General features: G+C 46.1%; 2 protein-coding genes across 2 annotated transcripts; one reads left to right on the plus strand and one right to left on the minus strand.

Annotated features, from left to right (window-relative positions):
• The first annotated feature begins 12,652 nt into the window (after positions 1 to 12,652).
• On the plus strand, positions 12,653 to 14,946 carry LOC125508544 (uncharacterized). The gene is made up of 3 exons (XM_048673275.2): positions 12,653 to 12,983; positions 14,274 to 14,366; positions 14,456 to 14,946. The coding sequence occupies exons 2-3, from the start codon at positions 14,307 to 14,309 to the stop codon at positions 14,837 to 14,839; spliced, it is 444 nt and encodes a 147-aa protein (XP_048529232.1). The 5' UTR covers positions 12,653 to 12,983; positions 14,274 to 14,306; the 3' UTR covers positions 14,840 to 14,946.
• A 43-nt stretch (positions 14,947 to 14,989) lies between these two features.
• LOC125508543 (uncharacterized) lies at positions 14,990 to 21,120 on the minus strand. Its single transcript, XM_048673274.2, has 4 exons — positions 20,671 to 21,120; positions 19,824 to 20,052; positions 15,670 to 15,794; positions 14,990 to 15,584 (listed from the first exon to the last, which is right to left on the minus strand). The coding sequence occupies exons 1-4, from the start codon at positions 20,983 to 20,985 to the stop codon at positions 15,486 to 15,488; spliced, it is 768 nt and encodes a 255-aa protein (XP_048529231.1). The 5' UTR covers positions 20,986 to 21,120; the 3' UTR covers positions 14,990 to 15,485.
• Between the last annotated feature and the right edge of the window lie 2,454 nt (positions 21,121 to 23,574).

Consider the following 23,574-nt stretch of genomic DNA (forward strand, 5'->3'; position numbering starts at 1 on the left):
GTTTTCGAGGGTAGAGTATTCAAACCAAATTTATTGATTCGACACAAGGGGAGCCAAAGATATTAGCAGCTGAGTTATCAATTCAACCACACTTGGAAACTTAATATCTATAGCAAAGTGTTTAGTAGCAAAGTAATATGATAGTAGTGGTAACGGTAGCAAAAGTAATATTTTGGGGTTTTATATTGATTGTAACAATAGCAATGGAAAAGTAAATAAGCGAAGAACAATATATGAAAAGCTCATAGGCATTGGATCGGTGATGGAGAATTATGTCGGATGTGATCGATCATGCAACAGTTATAACATAGGGTGACACAGAACTAGCTCCAGTTCATCAATGTAATGTAGGCATGTATTCCGAATATAGTCATACGTGCTATGGAAAAGAACTTGCATGACATCTTTTGTCCTACCCTCCCGTGGCAGCGGGGTCCTATTGGAAACAAAGGGATATTAAGGCCTCCTGTTAATAGAGTATCGGACCAAAGCATTAACACATAGTGAATACATGAACTCCTCAAACTACGGTCGTCACCGGTAATGGTCCCGATTATTGTCACTTTGGGGTTAACAGATCATAACACATAATAGGTGACTATAGACTTGCAAGATAGGATCAAGAACTCACATATATTCATGAAAACATAATAGGTTCGGATCTGAAATTATGGCACTCGGGCCCTAGTGACAAGCATTAAGCATAGCAAAGTCATAGCAACATCAATCTCAGAACATAGTGGATACTAGGGACCAAACCCTAACAAAACTAACTCGATTACATGATAAATCTCATCCAACCCATCACCGTCCAGCAAGCCTACGATGGAATTACTCACGCACGGATGTGAGCATCATGAAATTGGTGATGGAGGAAGGTTGATGATAACGATGGCGACGGATTCCCCTCTCCAGAACCCCAAACGGACTCCAGATCAACCCTCTCGAGAGAATTTAGGGCTTGGCGGCGGCTCCGTATCGTAAAACGCGATGAATCCTTCTCTCTGATTTTTTTCTCCCCGAACACGAATGTGTGGAGTTGGAGTTGAGGTCTGTGGAGCGTCAGGGGGCCCACGAGGCAAGGGGGCGCGCCTAGGGGGGTAGGCGCACCCCCCACCCTCATGGATAGGGTTTGGGCCCCCTGACGTGGATTCTTCTTCCAGTATTTTTTATATATTCCAGAAATAATCTCCGTTGATTTTCAGGTCATTCCGAGAACTTTTATTTCTGCGCAAAAATAACACCATGGCAATTCTGCTGAAAACAGCGTCAGTCCGGGTTAGTTCCATTCAAATCATGCAAGTTAGAGTCCAAAACAAGGGCAAAAGTGTTTGGAGAAGTAGATACGACGGAGACCTATCACATGTCATCTTACCTAATGTGTTACTCTATTCTTATGAACTTAATACTCTAGATGCATGCTGGATAGCGGTCGATGTGTGGAGTAATAGTAGTAGATGCAGGCAGGAGTTGGTCTACTTGTCACGGACGTAATGCCTATATACATGATCATGCCTAGATATTCTCATAATTATTCGCTCTTCTATCAATTGCTCAACAGTAATTTGTTCACCCACCGTAATACTTATGATATCTTGAGAGAAGCCACTAGTGAAACCTATGGCCCCCGGATCTATTCTCCATCATATAAGTTTCCAATCTATTTTATTTTGCAATCTTTACTTTCAATCTATATCATAAAAACACCAAAAATATTTATCTTATTATTATTATCTCTATCAGATCTCACTCTCGTAAGTGACCGTGAAGGGCTTGACAACCCCTTTATCGCATTGGTTGCGAGGTTCTTATTTGTTTGTGTAGGTACAAGGGACTTGCGTGTGGCCTCCTACTGGATTCATACCTTGGTTCTCAAAAACTGAGGGAAATACTTACGCTACTTTGCTGCATCACCCTTTCCTCTTCAAGGGAAAACCAACGCAATGCTCAAGAGGTAGCAATGCACACGCAAGATCATGGTGATGCATAGCAATGAGAGGGAAGAGTATCGTCCATGTACCCTCGTAGACCGTAAGCGGAAGTGTTATGAAAACGCGGTTGATGTAGTCGTACGTCTTCACGATCGACCGGTCCCTAGTACCGAACGTACGACACCTCCGCGATCTGCACACGTTCAGCTCGATGACGTCCCACGACCTCACGATCCAGTAGAGCTTCGAGGGAGAGTTTCTCGGCACGACGGTGTGATGACGGTGATGATGATGCTACCGGAACAGGGCTTCGCCTAAGCACCACTACGATATAACCGATGTAGGCTATGGTGGAGGGGCACCGCACACGGCTAAAAGATCAACTTATCAACTTGTGTGTACATGGGGTGCCCCCCTCCCCCGTATATAAAGGAGTGGAGGAGGGGGAGGGCCGGCCCTCTCTATGGCGCGCCCTGGGGGAGTCCTACTCCCTCCGAGAGTAGGATTCCCCCCTTTCATAGTAGAAGTAGGAGCCCTTCCAAGTAGGAGTAGGAGAGGAAGGAAGAAGAAGAGAGGGAGGAAGGAAAGGGGGGCCGGCCCCCCTCCCAATTCGGATCGGGCTTGGGGGGCGCGCCTCCCACTTTTCCCTTCCCTCTCCTCTATTCCACTAAGGCCCAATAAGGCCCATATACTTCCCGGGGGGTTCCGGTAACCTCCCGGTACTCCGAAAAAATGTCCGAACCACTCGGAACCATTCCGATGTACAAATATAGGCTTCCAATATATTGATCTTTATGTCTCGACCATTTCGAGACTCCTCGTCATGTCCATGATCAAATTCGGGACTCCGAACTACCTTCGGTACACCAAAACACATAAACTCGTAATACCTATCATCACCGAACGTTAAGCGTGTGGACCCTATGGGTTCGAGAACTATGTAGACATGACCGGGACTCATCTCTGGTCAATAACCAATAGCGGAACCTGGATGCTCATATTGGTTCCTACATATTCTATGAAGATTTTTATCGGTCAAACCGCATAACGGTATATGTTGTTCCCTTTGTCATCGGTATGTTACTTGCCCGAGATTCGATCGTCGGTGTCTCAATACCTAGTTCAATCTCATTACGGGCAAGTCTCTTTACTCGTTCCGTAATGCTACATCCCGTAACTAACTCATTAGTCACATTGATTGCAAGGCTTATAGTGATGTGCATTACCGAGAGGGCCCAGAGATACCTCTCCGACAATTGGAGTGACAAATCCTAATCTCGATCCATGCCAACTCAACAAACACCATCGGAGACACCTGTAGAGCACCTTTATAATCACCCAGTTACGTTGTGACGTTTGGTAGAACAGAAAGTGTTCCTCCGATATTCGGGAGTTGCATGATCTCATAGTCATAGGAACATGTATAGTTATGGAGAAAGCAAAAGCAACAAACTAGACGATCATCGTGCTAAGCTAGCGGATGGGTCAAGTCAATCACATCATTCTCTAATGATGTGATCCCGTTAATCAAATGACAACTCATGTCTATGGTTAGGAAACATAACCATCATTGATTCAACGAGCTAGTCAAGTAGAGGCAAACTAGTGACACTCTGCTTGTCTATGTATTCACACATGTACTAAGTTTCCAGTTAATACAATTCTAGCATGAATAATAAACATTTATCATGATATAAGAAAATATAAATAACAACTTTATTATTGCCTCCAGGGCATATTTCCTTCACATCGTAGCTGGGCTGGGACAGAGCATGGGGATCGTCGCAGATCGCAAGCTGTCCATGTGCTTGTAATGCGGGCCATCCAATGCCTCTCGGGGACAGGGTGGTGGGATCGCCATGGATCGTGTTTTGTCCTCAGGCTTGGAGATCAGGACAACCAATGAGGAGACCACAGCTTCGGCTGCCGCTGCGGGCCCAGTGGATGGCGATGCAGGACAGCTCATGGGGGGTCAGACCGTTGTGGAGACTGGTCAAGCTCAGAATATTGGCCCAGTTGGCGAGGCGCGATGCGCGATGCGCTCGGGATCTTTATCCCCGGACCAGGATACGGCCCCGGGATGGGACCCGGTGGATGAGTTGCTGCCCCCTACTTCCATGCATGCGGAGGAGAGCACGGGGGTCCTAGCTAGAGAGAGCGCCAAGGGGCAAGATGGGACTGGCGGACTGGAGACAGACTGCATGATTGGGCCGTCCACTGTGAGCGGTACTGTTTGCATGGATGTTGACGTTCACATGCATGTCCCCAATGTTCCCAACGACGTTTCTCTGCCACCCAAGGAGTAGATTGCGGTAGCTAATGCGTTCTGTGCGGGCCTAATGAAAAAACTTGCACCACCGCTCCTCAAGGAGATTGAAGCTGTGCATGGGAAGGGCCCTAGGCTGGAGTACACACCTCGTCGTACCACTTGATCCGCGACTGTGAATGCACCAAGGAAGTCTAAAGCGACGGCGGCTGAGATGGTTCTTCTAAAAGCACTTGGCATCTCGCTGGAGGGATTGGCTGTTACTGATGAGACCCTTGGACAGCTCCGGCAGATGTTTGACTCACCTTTACAGGAACCACAGCTGCGTGCAATTGCCTCTATTTTCGGCAAAGCCATACCTTTTGACCTTGGCCAGGAGGTTGCCCCGAAGGTGACATTGCTTGCCTAGTTGGATAGCGCTGGTGTGTAGCGTTGACATCATGTCGTTGATCAAACTGGAGTTGGTGTGCTAGAATGTGCGCGGCTTGAACAGCCCAGCGAAGAAGAAGGCATTGCCTGAATTTGCGGACTCGGCGCACCCGGCTATTTTTTGTATTCAGGAAACTAAGCTAGCTTGTATTGATAATTTTACGGTTATACAATGCCTCGGCCCGTCGTACGATGGTTTTTACTACTTGCCGGCTTTGGATACGAGGGGTGGGATTCTTTTAGCTTCGAACTCGGTGTTGGTGAGCATTACAAACTGTGTCCGAGACACGCACTGTGTAACAGGGTACGTGACCCCCATCGACGGTACACCCTGGTGGCTCACTACGGTGTATGGACCTCAAGAGGATCAAGATAAGATGTTGTTCCTTGAGGAGCTCACAGCAAGGAGAGAGCTGTGCCCGGGTGCATGGATGGTGATCGGGGACTTTAACATGATACTCCAAGCCTCAGACAAAAACAACTCGCACCTGGACAGGAGGATGATGCGTAAATTCCAACAATTTGTGGATGGCAATGGGCTTAAGGAGCTGTACATGCATGGACGCGCATTTACATGGAGCAATGAAAGGGAGGTTCCCACCCTCACAAAAATAGATAAGGCGCTAGTTTCGGTGGATTGGGAAATTGACTACCCGGACTGCCTGCTCCAAGCTATGTTAACTTCGGCCTCGGATCACTGCCCGTTGCATCTTGCTTTGAATGAGAACACACGCCCGCAACGACGCTTCAGATTTGAGGTGTTCTGGACTAGGCTGGATGGTTTTGAAGATGCGGTCAAGGAGGCTTGGGTGTGTGACCCTAATATCCATGATCCTTTCAAACATCTTGACGCACTACTTAGGAACATTGCTTGGTATTTAACAGCATGGGGACAAAATAAGATTGGCAACGTCAAGCTGTAGATCGCGATGGCCAACTGGATAATCTTCCAGCTTGATGTGGCGCAGGAACGGCGCTTGCTCACGGCTGGGGAGATATGGCTGCATCGAACGCTAAAGCTCGTCGTGCTCGGCCTTGCCTCCCTCGAACGTACTATTGCAAGGCAAAGGTCATGCATCCGATGGCTACAGGAAGGAGACGCCAGTACCAAGCTGTTCCACCTCATGGCCAATGGCAGGAAGACGAAAATTTTTATACCGGCGATCATGCATGATGGAAACTTGATCACGGATCAGCACAGCAAGGAGGAAATCTTTTTCCAAACTTATAAAGACTTGCTAGGCACGGCAAGAGGGCGCAAGAACACCCTTGACTTGGATTTCCTTGAGATCCAGCCTATTGACTTACTGGATCAGGACGTGTATTTCACGGAGGAGGAGGTATGGGCCACGATCAAGGATATGCCAGCGGATCGCGCGCCAGGCCCGGACGGTTTTATCGGGCTCTTCTTCCAAAAGGCTTGGAGTATTATCAAAGGAAACTTGCTTGCCGCTATCCACCCTCTCTTTCTCGGTAATGGCCGCGGTTTTGGAAGACTAAATCAAGCCTTGATCACACTTATCCCCAAGAAGGCTGGCGTGTGTCATGTGGGTGATTTCCGCCCAATTAGTCTGGTTCATAGCTTGCCCAAGATCGGCTCCAGGCTACTCGCAAATCGATTGCGGCCACGCATGAATGAGCTCGTCCATGCCAACCAATCGGCATTCATCAAGGGGAGGAATCTACAATGCTCGTAAGACAGGTGGCTCGATCCCTCCATCGCCGGAGAGCGAAAGGAGTCATGCTCAAGTTGGATATCTCGTGAGCGTTTGACACTTTATCTTGGCCATTCTTATTTGAGGTTCTTCGTGCCAAGGGATTTTCGGACACTTGGATGTCCTGGATTGCGATCTTGCTTTCTACGGCCAGCTCCCATGTGGTGGTTAATGGACATGCGGGGCAAAAATTCTCTCATGCTCAAGGGCTTCGGTAGGGAGACCCGGTCTTGTCGTTGCTGTTTTTTATTGCCATGGATGTCCTCACATCCCTAATCACGAGAGCCCAGGAGTGTGGAGTTTTGAGCAAAATGTCGGGTTGCACCCCCATGCAACAGCTTTCCATCTATGCGGACGATGTCATCTTATTTGTAAGGCCAATCATACCGGATCTCGAATTTGTCAAGGAGGCGCTACACATATTCGGGATTGCATCGGGACTAAACATTAACTACACTAAGTCCATGGCCATCATGATCAGAGACGAGGATGGTGACGAGGAGCTGGTCCAGGGTGCAATGCCCTGGAGCATGGAGTCCTTTCCCTGCAAGTACTTGGGGCTGCAACTCTCCATATGGCAATTGACGCGCTCAGAGTGGCAACTGATAGTGGACAATGTGCTCAACTTTATGCCAGGCTGGTAGAAGGGGCTGATCACTAGAGCATGGCACTTGGTGCTGGTGCATGACGTGGTTATGGCGTGCCCCACTCACCATCTTATCATTGCGGATGCCCCCAAATGGGCAATCGAGCAAGTCAACAAACGGTGCAGAGCATTCTTCTGGGAAGGATTTGAGGCGATTCACGGAGGAAAGTGCCTAGTGGCTTGGCAAAGAGTATGCAGGCCTAAGGACCTCAGTGGCCTAGGGCTTCTTGACTTAAACCGTCAAGGCCTGGCATTAAGATTGCGCTGGGAGTGGCTCAGACGTACTGACTCTAGCCGACCATGGCATGGGCTCCCGATGGCGAATGATCCACAAGTTTAGGTGGCCTTTGACAGCTTGGTTCATTGGAAACTTGGGGATGGCAACAAGGTGCTATTTTGGAAAGATAGATGGATGGAAGGTGGGACAGCGAAGGAGATTGCTCTAAGCATCTGGGGCAAGGTTCGCACGCAGACCGTGAACAAGCGAACAGTGCATGATGGACTGGTTAACCACCGTTGGATCGCGGACATCTCAGGAGAGCTTTCCATCGAGGATCTAGTTCAGTTAATTAAGCTCTGGGAGATTGACATTACCACGCACCTCGATCCTACTGTGCGGGATGAGGCCATATGACCCTGGAACTCCAAGCAAGTCTACACCTCGGCTTCCGCTTACCAAATGCTTTTCAAAGGTGCGATCTGTGTGGCTTATGCGCGGTGGATTTGGAAATGCTGGGCACCCCTCACCTGCAAGATCTTCATGTGGCTCGCATTACAACATAGAATATGGACATCCGATCGGAGACTTCGGCATGGGTTACAGGACAACCCCTCACCTTGCTACCTATGTGACCAGGAGGAAGACAACGTGGATCATCTACTCGTCCAGTGTGTATATTCACGTCAAGTATGGCACTTGATCTTGTCCAGCGTGAGGGATGCGCCTGCCTTAGCGTCGGTGGCGAACGACAATTTGGAATCTTGGTGGGGAAGCACCCGAAAACAGCTTGGCAAGGAGAACCGAAAAGCTTTCGACAGCTTGGTGATTCTGGTGTGTTGGCACTTATGGAAGCAAAGGAATGATTGTGTTTTCCGCTCGACGTCTCCACCAACGTCGACCGCCGATCCTGTAGTTAGGATTCTTGATGAGCTGCGCATGTGGGCGATAGCGGGAGGGAGTGGAGTTGAAACCATTTTCTGAGGAGTTGACATAGTGCGTGGAGTTGGAGTTTGTCGTGGCCTCGGTCGACTTGTGACTGTTGGCTACGCATGTAACACTCTTGTACATTGTTTTTCTCTCTTCTATAAAGCTAAGGTGCACAATTTGCGTACTCTCGAAAAAAAAAGAACTTGTCATAATTTTGGCATCCAAACTCCGTTTTAAACCATCTTCATATCTATTTTGATCTTCTCAAAGAGAGCCATCTCATGATGACTTCTAATCATAAGTTTGAATTAATCTTGACATGGCTTTAAGCAACTTTTATGATTGTGTCACCTTTGAGCGTCGAACACACTGCTATACAGAGGACGCTCTACGGCCGATTTTTGCACGATCCTGTTAATCAAATTGTGCATGCGTGGGACCGAGTGGTGGCCGGCCGCTGGATCGAGCGTCCTGCAATGTTGGGTTACCGGTAATGCTAGAGCTACATGCTATTTTTACATGATTTATCGTACAGGCTGATGTGGAGCGAACTAATTGGCTTAGGATTAGCAGTCGGGCCCCATCCCTGAAATCAGGGAGGAGAGAGCGAATTAGCGAGAGGGGGTCCGTACCTGAAGCGTAAAGACCTGTACGTCTAGGATTATTGGTTCGGCTACTAAGTATCGGCTGCTCAGTAGTTCCGTAAATAAAATTCAGTCTTCGTCGAAAAACATTGAACACGCATGAATGGGTGGAGCCATGTGACAACTTGCAAACGAACACTATTGGCTAGGGCATAGGTAGATCTGAGGATTTTGTTTTCTTTCGTCAAGCACAGGGAGGGAGACCTCGACATGGCATCTTGTGTGCCATGACGTGGTGACATGACGCAGTCCTAGAAAATTAGTTGCGCCTCTTACCATTGAGAAAAATCACGTGATTTTTTTTTCGTTGGTTAGATTTCTTCTTACGTTATGAGATGATGACTAGACGAATTCATTTTACCTGCCGAATTATGTCGTCTTCTGCTTCCGAGCCGTCTAATCCAAGACAACATCATGACGCGTGATCAGTTGTCTGCCCATTTTTGGGGCCTCCGGCAATTACATTTCCTATATTGTTTCTAGCATCGCCAGAATTAATTTTATTTTCTTTGGCTAGCAATCGCCAGAGATGAACTTATTTTATTCAGTTTTGCTAAATCACATCTACATGTGCCCTAAGTATTGCACATCTAAGTCATATGTTCTTAATTTTACACAAAGATTTGTGCAAACATTTTCTTTTCTCTTTTTTCTTTTTCTTCCTAATTTAATTGAGCCACTTAGATGTACAAAAAGTTTCTGAACAAATATGCCCAATTAAATTTGTCTATAAAATATCCATTTAATTTAGTCTCGATACTAGCTAGCTTGAATATAGACAGATAGTGTCTCTACACTTTTCTTCTTCTTTTATCTTCAAAACGAGGTTAAGCCTCCGGCCTCTGCATCATTGCCATGTGCACTGTCAAGTTTATTAACTATTGATCAGAGTATACAACAAAGATAATCACGACTGAACATTGCAAGATATGAAATAAACACCTATTATTACAACTTCTTCCGCAGCAACGCGTTTCATAAGGAATAAATACCCTCGCGTTGTCATTACCACGTCCAACTGAAGACTGCCAAGACAAGTATTTCTTCGTGGTTACTGAGACCAATCACCGAAGATCAGCACGTTAGCAAGTAGGGTAATGATGCAAGTTTGTCGCCGTTGAGCCCAACCAATCAAGGCCAAAACAAGAGTTTCCAGCTCTCACATGAACCTCGGTGTTCCAAACATCATGTTGAAAGCCGATCTTTCGGTAGTCATGCCAGCCTTGTACTCCACATCAGGTCGAAATGACGCTAGAGGAAAAGTGGGACATCTTCCCACCGTACACCACCTTCCTCCTCCAAATGCAGCAGACGACACTCTAGAATCTGCCATCCTCCATGCACCCCCCCCCCTCCCGGTCCCCTCGGCCTTGGCGGCGACACCCAGCGCGAGCACACGTGAACCGTAACTACTAAAGTGAATCACGGGGGAGGAGTAGAAGGAGGAGGGGGAGGTCTCGGTCTGGAGAAAATCACCGATCCATAAAAAACAGGTCAGGGGTTTTCTTTTCCTTCGCTACCCTAAATAAAGTATTCCCTCTCCGCATCAATTTATTTGGATTAGAGGGAGTAAGAGCATTTCTAACCGATCCCCTATATCAACATAGTGGAGTAAATTTGGCCTTTTACTCTACTAAGTTTGACCTAGTCGGTCCCCTATACGGCTTAGTGGAGTAAAAAATTTACTCCATCACTACGTGGCCGAGTAAAATCGACGCCTCTTCTCCCCACCTCCTCTTCTCCCCCCACACCTCCGTCGGCACGCCCCGCCCTCCCCCGCCCCCTCCAATGGCCGGACGTGGTGGCTGCCGGTCCCCGCCGCCGATCCACAGCGCGGATTCGCGCCGCCACCCGTGCGGGTCGTCCTCCACGGGCTCTTCATCAAGCCGCTGTCGGTCGCCCGATCCGCCCGTTGTTGCGCCCCTACGCTGATTCGAGGACTTCCCCATCCTCCCTTGGGCCCGGTCGCCGACAGGTCCTACCTCATGGTTCGGTAGCAGGAGTGGGGGACGTGGGTCGCCAAGATTACGGATAGGGAGACCCACACCCGCTGGTGGCTCGGTAGCTTCCACACGGCCGAGCTCGCGGTCATGGAGTACGATCGCTACCAGGTCCGCTACCACGGCATGGCGGCTCAACACAATTTCCCCCCAGGCACACGTCTGATCCATCTCGTCCCGCCGGAGCCGGAGGCGAGGGAGCACCTCGAGGCCGAGGCCATCGACGAGGCCTACATGGAAGAGCTCCGATGGCAGCACCTGGAGCTCGTGGAGGCGGAGCGGATGATCTTTGCCGGCGCGGAGGGTGGCGAGGTTATTGTGATCTCCTCCTCCGACGGGGTAGAAGGCGGCGAGGAAGGCGGCGAGAATGAGGAGATCGACATCGAAGAGTGGAGGAGTGTGTTCCCCGACAACCCAGACGACGGCACCGGCCCGGACCCGGCTCGCGGCACACCGTACCTGACGAGGAAGGATTGGCTCGACCTCGCCTTCGACCGAAAGTAGTTTAGTCGGTTAGTTTAGTTTAAATTTATGTTTTATATTTGGTTGTGCAAAACTATCTATGTTTATGTTTTGAATGCATACTACTTTTGGTTCATATTGCTTTGAATTTGATCAAATTGAAGTTTACTCCGTTAAGCTTTAGGGGATCGACTAGAAAATGCCAAAAATTAGTGAAGTATATATATTCCACTAAGGGTTTTACACCGTTAACTTTTAGGGGATCAGCTAAAGATGGCCTAACAACTAAAACGGAAATGACAGGGATTTTGATTCCCAGCAAATGCAGTCAAAGAAGATTGGGGCATAAGCACCCAATCACCCAAACAAAATCATGCATCTACTAACCCAGACGACAAGTCTACAAACATCTAACAAATCCAGCTAATCCTCTGGGGGGGAGGTGATGGGGACATGCATGGGGTGGCAATTAGATGGACAGTGACAGGGCTGACACCATGTGTGTTGAACTAATCATGCATGCAGCTCTTGGATCTTCAGGCCCTGACTTGTCAAAATCCTTGGAATGGAAGTGAACAGTTTGCTTGCATTGAAGGCCTCTCCCTCCCACATATCCTGAGGGTGAGGGGGACCGGGACCAACACATGTATGTTATTGTTACCAACAACTCCCACATAACTCGCTATCCAATCATACTGCCCAATCTTGAGCAGCATATGAGCCAACACAAGATCCACACTTGAATTCTGAATCTGGTCAGGATTCATTGCTGGATCTGTAGGAAAAAAGATCCTGCCTTCAGGTAAATAGTAAATCTTCGCTTGCCCCTTGGGCCTTGGCCGTAAGAAAGTACTCCTTATTACAGTAATGAAAGATTATATATGCTGCTCAAGATGGGCCTTGTACTGCTTATTACAGTATTTCCTTCTGTTGTGGCAATCAGTTGGGCACCTTTTTATACTCTTTTCTTTTCATGTGATGCTAAGGCATATGTTCTGACTTTGGATGACAGTAATGAAAGATTATATATCTACTATGAGCTGTGACAAGTGGCGATGATAATCTTAATCCAGTGCACATGCGAGTACTCCTATATGAGATCTAAAACATGGCATGCCTAGCTGTCTGTTCAGTGAACCTTATGATGCAGTGATCCACAAAAAACATTCTAATAATCCAACAAAAGCTCCATAACCCCACTGAGAACACAAACAATCGAATAAACTCGGGACTAAAGAAACCCACACTTGTCGTAACATGAACAAGATCCGCCGTGCCATAAACATAACGATTCGTGCAATTCGACAACGGAAATCTTGCACGATGTAGCATGGGAGGGGGCCGCGCGTCTGATTATTGGCGCGGGAGATGAGAATATTAATAGCTGGGGCTTGTTATCTTGGTCCTATCCTTTTCTTGGCACTACCTACATAGGAGCATCTTTGGCTCCTTTATCATGCATGAACTCCATTGGCCTAAGTGGCTTGGGTTTGTTTGGCACGGCCACAAGGCCCCACCATGACAGTAGAACTAATGACAGGAGAGAATCTTAAATCCCCTCCCTCCCCTCCCTGCCTCGCCAGATTTGATACATGCCAACCTGTTGCTTCTTAACAGAACCAAAAAGGTTTGGACCTTGGCCTAGAAGTAGCTAGCAAGAGAGATCTTCTTGGGGGAGAAAGAGGGAGAGTGCCTTACCTTGTTCAGAAGAGAAGAATTCAGAAACAGGACTCCTTGCCAGAGGTGAGCACAAGTCTCTTGATACTTCCTTCCTCTTTCTTACCTTGTTCATCTCCGATGATTCTTGTCTTGAAAGGGCTGCAATTCAGCTAGCTTTCATGGGACATGGTAATAATATCTTCAAAGTCTGCGTACCTCAGTCCTTTGATCGGTTCTTCAGTCTTTTTGTTCTTCATTTTCTGTAATTCTGCGTCCAAAGGAAGGTACCGATGCTCAGCCTTGAGAAAGTGCAATGGCATGTTCCTATTTGCCAGGAAACTGTAGCTGGTCATCCTCCTGTAGTTTTAGGGCGCTCTGATCTTTTCGGAGCTTCCATCTCTGTTGAAACTGTTTAGTTGTTTCTCTCGGGAAGCATAATGGCATGCAAGCATATAGAGCAAGGATTTTCTACTCCCCCCGTCCCATAATATAAGAATGTTTTTGACAGTAGGGAGTATAATTCTATCTCAAAGAATCAAACGATACTACACTTAAAGGGTGTAAATTCGCTAGGTTTCAATTTGGGCAGGAATGGGTAAGAGAATTTCTGTTGATGTTCAATCGCTCTGTTACACTGAAATGAAAGGCTGATAGAGTTCAGGTTACTTTGCAAGGTACAGATAGGAAAACCTAAATATTTTTGTAAATCCAGTATATTAGGAGCCAAAATTAGAATTGTGCAGGCATACGAACTTTAAGATCATCAGACCTAAAAGTGCTTCTTGCCATTGCCTCCACGAACTCACGATCTTAGCTGTCCTAATTGTCTGACCGACGTGCATAGTTTCTGTTACCTTCATATAATCTTCGATAGTATCATGATATATGCCTTTTGCCCTAAAACTCTCAGCTAATTCACAAGGAAAATACCAAACTTTTATACAACATTTCTCAACAGAAAAAACAACCTGGTCTGCCCCCATGCTATTTCCCAGTTACAAACCAGTGCACATGCTCAGAGATAAACTGATTAATGTGTTAGGTCACATCACACACCACCATAGCATTTATTTATGCTTGCATAGGATACTCATTTACACAACTATACAACTTATTAATTGGCAAAATGGCAAAGCAAGCTGGATACTCCTATGTGGAGAATAATAGAACTTGTACAGAGCTATAGAGAAGCAAGCACAATCATTCAGAAGCTGCACATGAGGGTGTCGCCATCTCAACGTAGGAGATAATTCACGACAAGCAGACACGCAACCAGCACATAAACAAAGCTCCAATAATTGAATGCATATGCAGCATATTGCTATTGTTGGGAGAAAACTTTTGGTACTCATTTGTGAGCCTCTGATGAAACAGGTGAGGCTGATACTTCGTGTGGATCGGTGAGAGATGGAGAAGAAACATATGAAGATGGCCATCCTGAGGCAAGAGCAGACATTCAGACAACAGGTAAACCAATGTCTGGTTAGAAGTAGTGTCATCTTCCTATCTATATTGGTGGAAGTATTCAACGAGGAATGTGTCTTTTGTTGAACCAGGTTCATGAGTTGCATCGCGTATACGAGGTTCAGAAGCGGCTGATGAAGGAGATGCAGGCTGTTAAGAGGAGCCCAGCTCAGGCAAGAGAGGATACTCAACCAGAACCGATGCTGGATACAGATCGCTCACGCGCTCCTTTTATCGAGGACTTCAACCTGGAGCTGACACTAGCAACTGGGGGTGATACGCGGAAGCAAGAGATGACATCCAACTCTGAGTCTGGACCAACGGTGACATCGTCGACTTCTGCTGAATCAGAGTCGGGGCAGCGATTCCCTGAGTCCAATGTAGACCTGAGGTTTCAACATGAGAGCAAGAGGCATGATGATCAGCTCACGCAGTCTCCCTGGCTCTATCAATGTTTAAGTCTCAAGATGGCTTGATGGCTTAGCTACGGGTGGCTTACAGAAGCATATGCATTATTATATGTACATCAAAAAACTAATTCGTTGCAATCAGAAGAATGCGATCAATAGGAAGTCATCATTCACATCTAAAAAAATACAACAAAAACATTTCAAAGAACACCAACGTCAAGAAAAAGTGAACGAACTGTGTAATCACCTTCTTTCTGCGTACAAGGGAGGGAGATGTACATAAGTATCCGCTAACAAATGTTGCATTGTATGTAGAGATCTTCAAGCGTAAACCTTGCCTTGTCCACTTTATCTTAGGGACAAGAACAATTTTACCTAACATCTGCATAACTGGGCACAGACAATTTGGTAAAAACTGCTTGTTTTGCAATATGACAAACTTCAGAAAGATGGGAGAATGCCTAGTGTCATTCTACCATCCATACAGAAATGCCTAGCCAAAACTGTACGCAAACTAGAAAAGCCTGTCGGATACTACTCTACTGAAAACGAAATATGCCTAGCAAGCAGTTTGTCTCTGTTTTGGTCGTTGAATATTCAAAGCTTCAATGAGCTAGTTGGTGGTAATGACGGCCCCGTCATAGTTCCAAGTAATGCCCATGAAGACTTCCTTTCAGAAATAACTGGCAGAAACAAAGTCATTTGATTATGACTAAGAGCTCATGATCACCTCCACGCCTGGTTTCTTTAAGCCGGCCATGTATGTTAGGTAGATGGTCCAAAGAAACGCAAAGGAATTGCTTACTAGCGGCTGAAAAATAAATCCTCAGTTCAGATTGCTGCCAAACAAAGTTTGAAGCTCAAATAGATAGAATATATCAGGGACTTAACATTACCTGCAAATGAACAGGGATAAACTTGAAAGTGATGAAGTCACAAAGAGGCCAATAAATGAGGCCACTTTTGATGGTCGGAATTATATCCCGCTTTAATCTTGCAATGATCTCTGGGATTGTCTCACCTGGGAATCATATCGATCAAGCAATTAGAGGACTCATGAGTGTCATTGCCAGAATGTACGCAAAAGAGAATTTTTTGTTTAAAGTTGGCAGGGAAGGTATACTTCATGTACGATTATCTGAACATAGCTTCTCACATCATGGTCACAGTGTGCATAAATGTTTACTAGTCCCTCTGTAGTGATCTAAAAGCTCTTATATTTCTTTACGGAGCATGCAAACCTTATCATGAAATTGGTGGTATTGTGGTCCGTGACCCATAGGTCATGAACTTTATCATGGATCACTTCAAACCGTTATACCCTCTGTCCGGGAATACTTGTCGGAGAAATGGATGTATCTAGACGTATTTTAGTTCTAGATACATCCATTTTTATCCATTTCTCCGGCATGTATTTCCAGACAGAGGGAGTAATATTTAAAGCAAGCTAGTTAGTAAGGACATTTTTACCAGATATATAGAAGGATCTTAGAAACCAGTCAAAGCATAAATTTATGATCATTGTGTGTGTGTGTGTGTGTGTGTGTGTGTGTAGTTGGGATGCCAGCACAAATTAGAAATACTGCACCTCAACATATAAACATCAGACTGTTAGTTAAGGAAGAATTTACCAAGCGAAACAATCACCAGCCTTTGGGTTTTTACGTGTTTCTTATGTTGTCCGTCGGTCATACTAAGTTTGCATGGATAAAGACCAAAATAATAGATAGGCATGACTGCAAGGACAGACTGCAGTCTAGTAGCATGACTACACTTAGTTGACGCAGCTGGAAGGCACAGAACAATAAATTCTGGCATTATTATTTTATGAAACATAAACAAGGAGCATTAAAATTGAGTGGACTATCTTGTATATTATCTTTTTGTATCAAAATATCCATTGACAAATTTATCTCCAACTAGCATCTTTTTTTAGTAGTGGCCAACACTCTAGCCAGATTGATTTCATCCTCTCGAGAAGAGAGGATAGACGTGTGTGCCTAGATTGTAAGGTGATACCTGGAGAGAGTGTTGTACCCCAGCATAAGCTGGTGGTTGCTGACTTCCGCTTTCGGTTTCGTGTCCAGCGGGATAAGCGTGCCAAAGTCGCTAGAACGAAGTGGTGGAAGTTCAAGGGGAAGGTAGCTCAGGCGTTCAAGGAGAGGGTCATTAAGGAGGGCCCTTGGGAGGAAGGAGGGGATGCGAACAATGTGTGGATGAAGATGGCGACTTGCATTCGTAAGGTGGCCTCGGAGGAGTTTGGAGTGTCCAGGGGAAGGAGAAGCGAAGATAAGGATACCTGGTGGTGGAATGATGATGTCCAGAAGGCGATTAAAGAGAAGAAAGATTGCTTCAGACGCCTATACCTGGATAGGAGTGCAGACAACATAGAGAAGTACAAGATGGCGAAGAAGGCTGCAAAGCGAGCTGTTGGTGAAGCAAGGGGTCGGGCATATGAGGACCTCTACCGACGGTTAGGCACGAAGGAAGGCGAAAGGGACATCTATAAGATGGCCAAGATCCGAGAGAGGAAGACGAGGGATATTGGCCAAGTCAAATGCATCAAGGACGGAGCAGGCCAACTCTTGGTGAAGGACGAGGAGATTAAGCATAGATGGCGGGAGTACTTCGACAAGCTGTTCAATGGGGAGAATGAGAGTTCTACCATTGAACTGGACGAGTCCTTTGATGAGACCAGCATGCATTTTGTGCAGCGAATCCAGGAGTCTGAGGTCAAGGAGGCTTTAACAAGGATGAAAGGAGGCAAGGCGATGGGCCCTGATTGTATCCCCATTGAGGTGTGGAAAGGTCTCGGGGACATAGCGATAGTATGGCTAACCAAGCTTTTCAACCTCATTTTTCGGGCAAACAAGATGCCAGAAGAATGGAGGAGTATATTAGTACCAATCTTCAAGAACAAGGGAGATGTTCAGAGTTGTACTAATTACTGTGGAATTAAGCTGATGAGCCATACAATGAAGCTATGGGAGAGAGTCATTGAGCACCGCTTAAGAAGAATGACAAGCGTGACCAAAAATCAGTTTGGTTTCATGCCTAGGAGGTCGACCATGGAAGCCATTTTCTTGGTACGACAACTTATGGAGAGATATAGGGAGCAAAAGAAGGACTTGCATATGGTGTTCATTGACTTGGAGAAGGCCTATGATAAGATACCGCGGAATGTCATGTGGTGGGCCTTGGAGAAACACAAAGTCCCAGCAAAGTACATTACCCTCATCAAGGACATGTACGATAATGTTGTGACAAGTGTTCGAACAAGTGATGTCGACACTGATGACTTCCCGATTAAGATAGGACTGCATCAGGGGTCAGCTTTGAGCCCTTATCTTTTTGCATTGATGATGGATGAGGTCACAAGGGATATACAAGGAGATATCCCATGGTGTATGCTCTTTGCAGATGATTGATATGGTGCTAGTTGACGATAGTCGGACGGGGGTAAATAGGAAGTTAGAGTTATGGAGACAAACCTTGGAATCGAAAGGGTTTAGGCTTAGTAGAACTAAAACCGAGTACATGATGTGCGGTTTCAGTACTACTAGGTGTGAGGAGGAGGTTAGCCTTGATGGCCAGGTGGTACCCCAGAAGGACACCTTTCGGTATTTGGGGTCAATGCTGCAGGAGGATGGGGGTATTGATGAAGATGTGAACCATCGAATCAAAGCCGGATGGATGAAGTGGCGCCAAGCTTCTGGCATTCTCTGTGACAAGAGAGTGCCACAAAAGCTAAAAGGCAAGTTCTACAGGACGGCAGTTCGACCTGCAATGTTGTATGGCTGAGTGTTGGCCGACTAAAAGGCGACATGTTCAACAATTAGGTGTGGCGGAGATGCATATGTTGAGATGGATGTGTGGCCACACGAGGAAGGATCGAGTCCGGAATGATGATATACGAGATAGAGTTGGGGTAGCACCAATTGAAGAGAAGCTTGTCCAACATCGTCTGAGATGGTTTGGGCATATTCAACGCAGGCCTCCAGAAGCTCCAGTGCATAGCGGGTGGCTAAAGCGTGCGGAGAATGTCAAGAGAGGGAGGGGTAGACCGAATTTGACATGGGAGGAGTCCGTTAAGAGAGACCTGAAGGATTGGGGTATCACCAAAGAGCTAGCTATGGACAGGGGTGCGTGGAAGCTTGCAATCCACGTGCCAGAGCCATGAGTTGGTTGCGAGATCTTATGGGTTTCACCTCTAGCCTACCCCAACTTGTTTGGGACTAAAGGCTTTGTTGTTGTTGTTGTTGTTGTTGTTGTTGTAGCATCTTTTTTTACCAAACAAACAAGCAAACTTAACTAAAATAAACAAAATCCCAGCTCTAACAATCCTTAAAGACACCGTTTCAAGAAAAAACTGCACAGCTGGTATACAACTATTTTCATGCTCTGCAGAATATGAGGTGCCATATATGGTCTGAAAATTGGCCATTTACTACTTTCACTTCCACCTTCAGGCCTACTAACTCATTGAGTATAATTTGTGGCCAGAAACCTGATATTTCAGAACCAAGCAGGATGTTTCAACTCTAGCAGACTTACAAGTACAAATGGTAAATGCATGAAGGAGATTAGGGATTCAACAATAGGAAAATGAATAATGCAATTAGGTTCTAACATTCTTTTATTTTTCTTTGGAGAGAACGAATCTTTAGAATCCCAGGAAGGAACTACTGAATTTTAATCCCACATGTTTACCTTTTCTACTACAATATGTTAAGGGTTAAACACAAATAAACAATACAACAAAAAACATCAGCTTAATTGTGTATGGTGTGTTATTGTGCGCTCAGATATTTGTTTGTATATTAACAATGCCGAAATAGAGTAATGACATGCATATAAAGCAGCACAGTTGGAGTTGATAGGTCAATATTATAAAGATGGGGTCATAGAAGCAAGTCCCAAGACAAGTAAAAACAAAATCAAGTCAAGAAGATGGGGAAAAAACAGAAAGCGCATTAATGACAAAACATAAGTACATAGTAAATTTAAAACTATCTAAATATGTCTATAGAAAGGCATATGAGTATGATACCTTGTAATCCTGCATTATACGAGAAGAAAATACAATTAATAATTGGGCCATAAACTGCTTGTCCTAGAAACATCTTCTTGAAGGTGCTCACTACATCCTTTTTGGGGACTACTTTTGAGATAAAGTTGAACCAATAGTGCAGTGAAGGTCCTGAGAACAGCATCCCATAACTAGCCATGCGCAGAGTCCTAACTAGATCGAGTGACTCCTCAGCAGGAAGTGTGATCATCTGAAGAGGCAACGACAAAACAGAAGAAAATATATAAGAAGCAATACCCCTCCTAAGGAAACAGAAAACAGCAGTCAATTGCAACTTAGTTTCTGACATGAACTGGTTCACCGGTAAATGCAATCAATTACAAGAGTTCAATACTGCAAAGCAGTGTTCCTGACAGTGAAAAAACCAAAGGATAAAATCCACATGCTGGCCGTAGCATCTGAAGTCAAAAATTCCTACGCTCAAATGCACTACATTTCGAGTTTCTAAGAGGAGGCATCTCCATTACTTCGGAGGTTTAGAATTTGGATCAACTCCAAACAATATTTTCGATATGTGCCATTTCCAGAAATTCGCTACACTAAAATGTGTCTTATGAACTTATGCTGATGATAATATAGCACCATTTCTAGAAAATTGACTTTTGCTAATCCCGCGTTTCTGTGACCTAAACAGAACAACGACATGATGTATCACGACCATGATTACATACGAAATAAGAGCATAAGAGAATATCAAATCTCCGACTGCCGAAGCGTATTAGATTTCGACTTTCTGAACCGTTCCAGGATTCGGCGTTTCCCCCAGGAAATGAAGATTTGGAGATAACGCGAAAGAACACAATGTCACCTGGGAGGTGAGGTCGGCAACGGTGTAAATTGTGGCAGCCGTGATGCTCTTGGTCAGCAGCGGCCGCGCCTCGATCGAGCCGAGGTACCACGTGACTACCCCGGACCCGATTGATCCGCTTCTCCTAGTGGTAGGGGTGAAGCGCGTGGACGCCGCGTGGGAAGAAGGCGGCGGCGGAGGTGGGGGCGGGAGTGGAGCAGAAGGGGGCTTGGTGGAGTGGAGGTGGGAGCGGACGTGGGACCAGGGTGTGCTGAAGCTTCGGCGGATCGGTAGGAGGACACGGCTGCCAGCGTGGAGAGCTCCGGCGGCGACCATGGCGACGGCGGTGGCGGCGGCGGCAGGTCTGGGTTTTCTGTGGCTGTCCAGTGCTTGCAGGGTTTAGAGGGTCCGGGACTTGGGAGAGAAGAAAGGAGGAGGGGAAAGCGGCCGGGGTCCACGCCGCAGTGTCGTCTGCCCTAAGCACACCAGAGTCTAAATCTAAAAGCATCTCCAACCGCGCCACAACAGATTTTAGGTGCTCTAATATAATTTTTATGGACACTGATACGCGCCGGTCCGCCGGCCTAATTTTTGGCCGGTCAACCACCAACAGTCAGATTGCCCCGCATGTGACCATTGGATAAGTCAACACATCCTTTTTCACCATGATCTTCTTCTCCCCGCTTGTATCTGTTCCATCGCGTGCGGTCCGCCTTGCCGCACGCGGCCGTCGACCCATCCTGCAATGCTCGAGTACCCACCCCCACCGCAGCTCCGCCACGGCACAGCCAGCTTGCCGTCGCTCGCCGCATAGCCGCCAGGATTATAACATGACTTCCTTTGGGTTCCGGTCTGTGATGATTTGCAACTCTGTCACCAGCCCGTTCGAGCACACGACCGCCGTGTTTGCAGCAGCCGTCCCTCGCTCGCCGTTGTAGCCATGCACCACCGTTTCCAACACAAAAAAGAACTGAGCAAAAAATCTGGTCGTTGCCGGTGGCAACAAAAAAACCATCGATGGCGACAAAACAAAACAACTATTCCGGCAAAAAAAACACAGATGCTTCCTGTCGACGTCGTCGTCGCCGCCGTAGCAGCAAAATTTTAGTTGGTTCCAGCAAAAAGTAATGTCAATTCCAGCAAAAAAGATTTCAGCAACAAAAACTACCATGATGGCATGGTCGGGTTGAAGCAAAAGAAGAAGGCTGGGTTGAAGCAAAAGAAGAAGGCGGTTCCAACAAAAATTAATGCGGTTCGAGCAAAAATCTCGCAAAACAAACTACAGTAGTTAGATTGAAGCAAAAAGCAACAAAAACTACCATGATGGCATGGTCGGGTTGAAGCAAAAGAAGAAGGCGGTTCCAACAAAAATTAATGCGATTCCAGCAAAAATCTCGCAAAACAAACTACAGTAGTTAAATTGAAGCAAAAAGCAACAAAATCTACCATGATGGCATGGTTGGGTTGAAGCAAAAGAAGAAGGCGGTTCCAGCAAAAATCTTGCAAAACAAACTACAATAGTCAGATTGAAGCAAAAAGCAACAAAAACTACCATGGTGGCATGGCCGGGTTGAATCAAAAGAAGAAGGTGGTTCCAGCAAAAATTAATGCCCTTCCAGCAAAAATGTTGCAAAACAAACTACAGTAGTCAGATTGAAGCAAAAAGCACCAAAAACTACCATGGTGGCATGGTCAGGTTGAAGCAAAAGAAGAAGGCGGTTCCAGTAAAAATTAATGCGGTTTCAGCAAAAATCTCGCAAAACAAACTACAGTAGTCAGATCGAAGCAAAAAAGACCAGCCGGTACGAGCAAAAAAATGTGTGATTCCAGCAAAAAAATGCCGGTTCCAACACCTCCGAGTGTGGATTGTAGCTTCTTCAACAATTGCGGGAAAGGGAGTGTTAGGGGTGGGTGACAAAGGGGATGGAATTCATCCATGGCTGCTGAAAAGAGGAGGGGATGGAGGCAAATGACGAGAGTGTGGAATTCATCCATGGCATTGCAAAAAGAGGAGGGGATGGAGGCAGATGACGGTGGTGGACTTACAACATCCCAGCAATCGCGCAGGGTCGCATCTCGCCGTCCTGCTGGTCGGGCAGGACCGCAGGGTCACAACAGGAGTGGAATTGGGAGAGCAGTTTCCCAATCTAAAGCTAGCAGCGGTTGTGGTGTCGATGGTGCTGCAACCCTGTGGTGCGCTTATACATGAGGAGCACAGCATCCTGGTGAAATCTGAGGAGAAAAAGATGAGAGAGATGAGAAGGGGCGAGCTCAGGCTAGAAGAATGAAGAAGAAACGAGTGGACAGGCAGCTGCACGGTGGAGATAAGGAACGCGAAAAGCGGTGTGGCGGAGCCCACGATAGCATGATGTGGCGCAAATCGGTGTCGTTAAATTGTGAGGGATCTAGCGACGCATGCGCGACCGGCGCGACGCTTCAGCCGGTCCGCCGGCACGCAACGTTATAAACAGGAAAGGTGGTTTTTCAATCTAAACAGTAGGAACAACTGGGTCAACATTATAAATAAAATAGTTTTATCTTTAGTTATTACCGGTTCCTTAATTTCTTTTTTAATAGGTGGATGATATTTAAACCACTTCTCCATAGGAAGATCAAAATGAACAACAAATGATTCACAAAATAAGGCTACTATCTTAGAGTCAAATCCATATTTAGTGCTAAACTTTTGAAAAGTATCGGTACTCATAAAAGATTTAACACAATCAAACTTAAGCTTAATACCTGACTCTTTACCTTCGTCGAGTTCTCAATCTTCAAAGTTGCGTTTAATTATTTCTAAAAGATTCCACCTGAATTTAACAGTCTTCTTCATAAAGAACCAGTCAAGAAGTATCAAGCATAGATTGATCATCATGAGAAAGCCGAACATAAATGTTCTGAATCATAATTTCTCTTGAGAGCTCA

This window comes from Triticum urartu, chromosome 5A (genome assembly GCF_056163025.1).
Source record: "Triticum urartu cultivar PI428250 chromosome 5A, HENAU_Tu73, whole genome shotgun sequence".
NCBI lineage: Eukaryota > Viridiplantae > Streptophyta > Magnoliopsida > Poales > Poaceae > Triticum > Triticum urartu.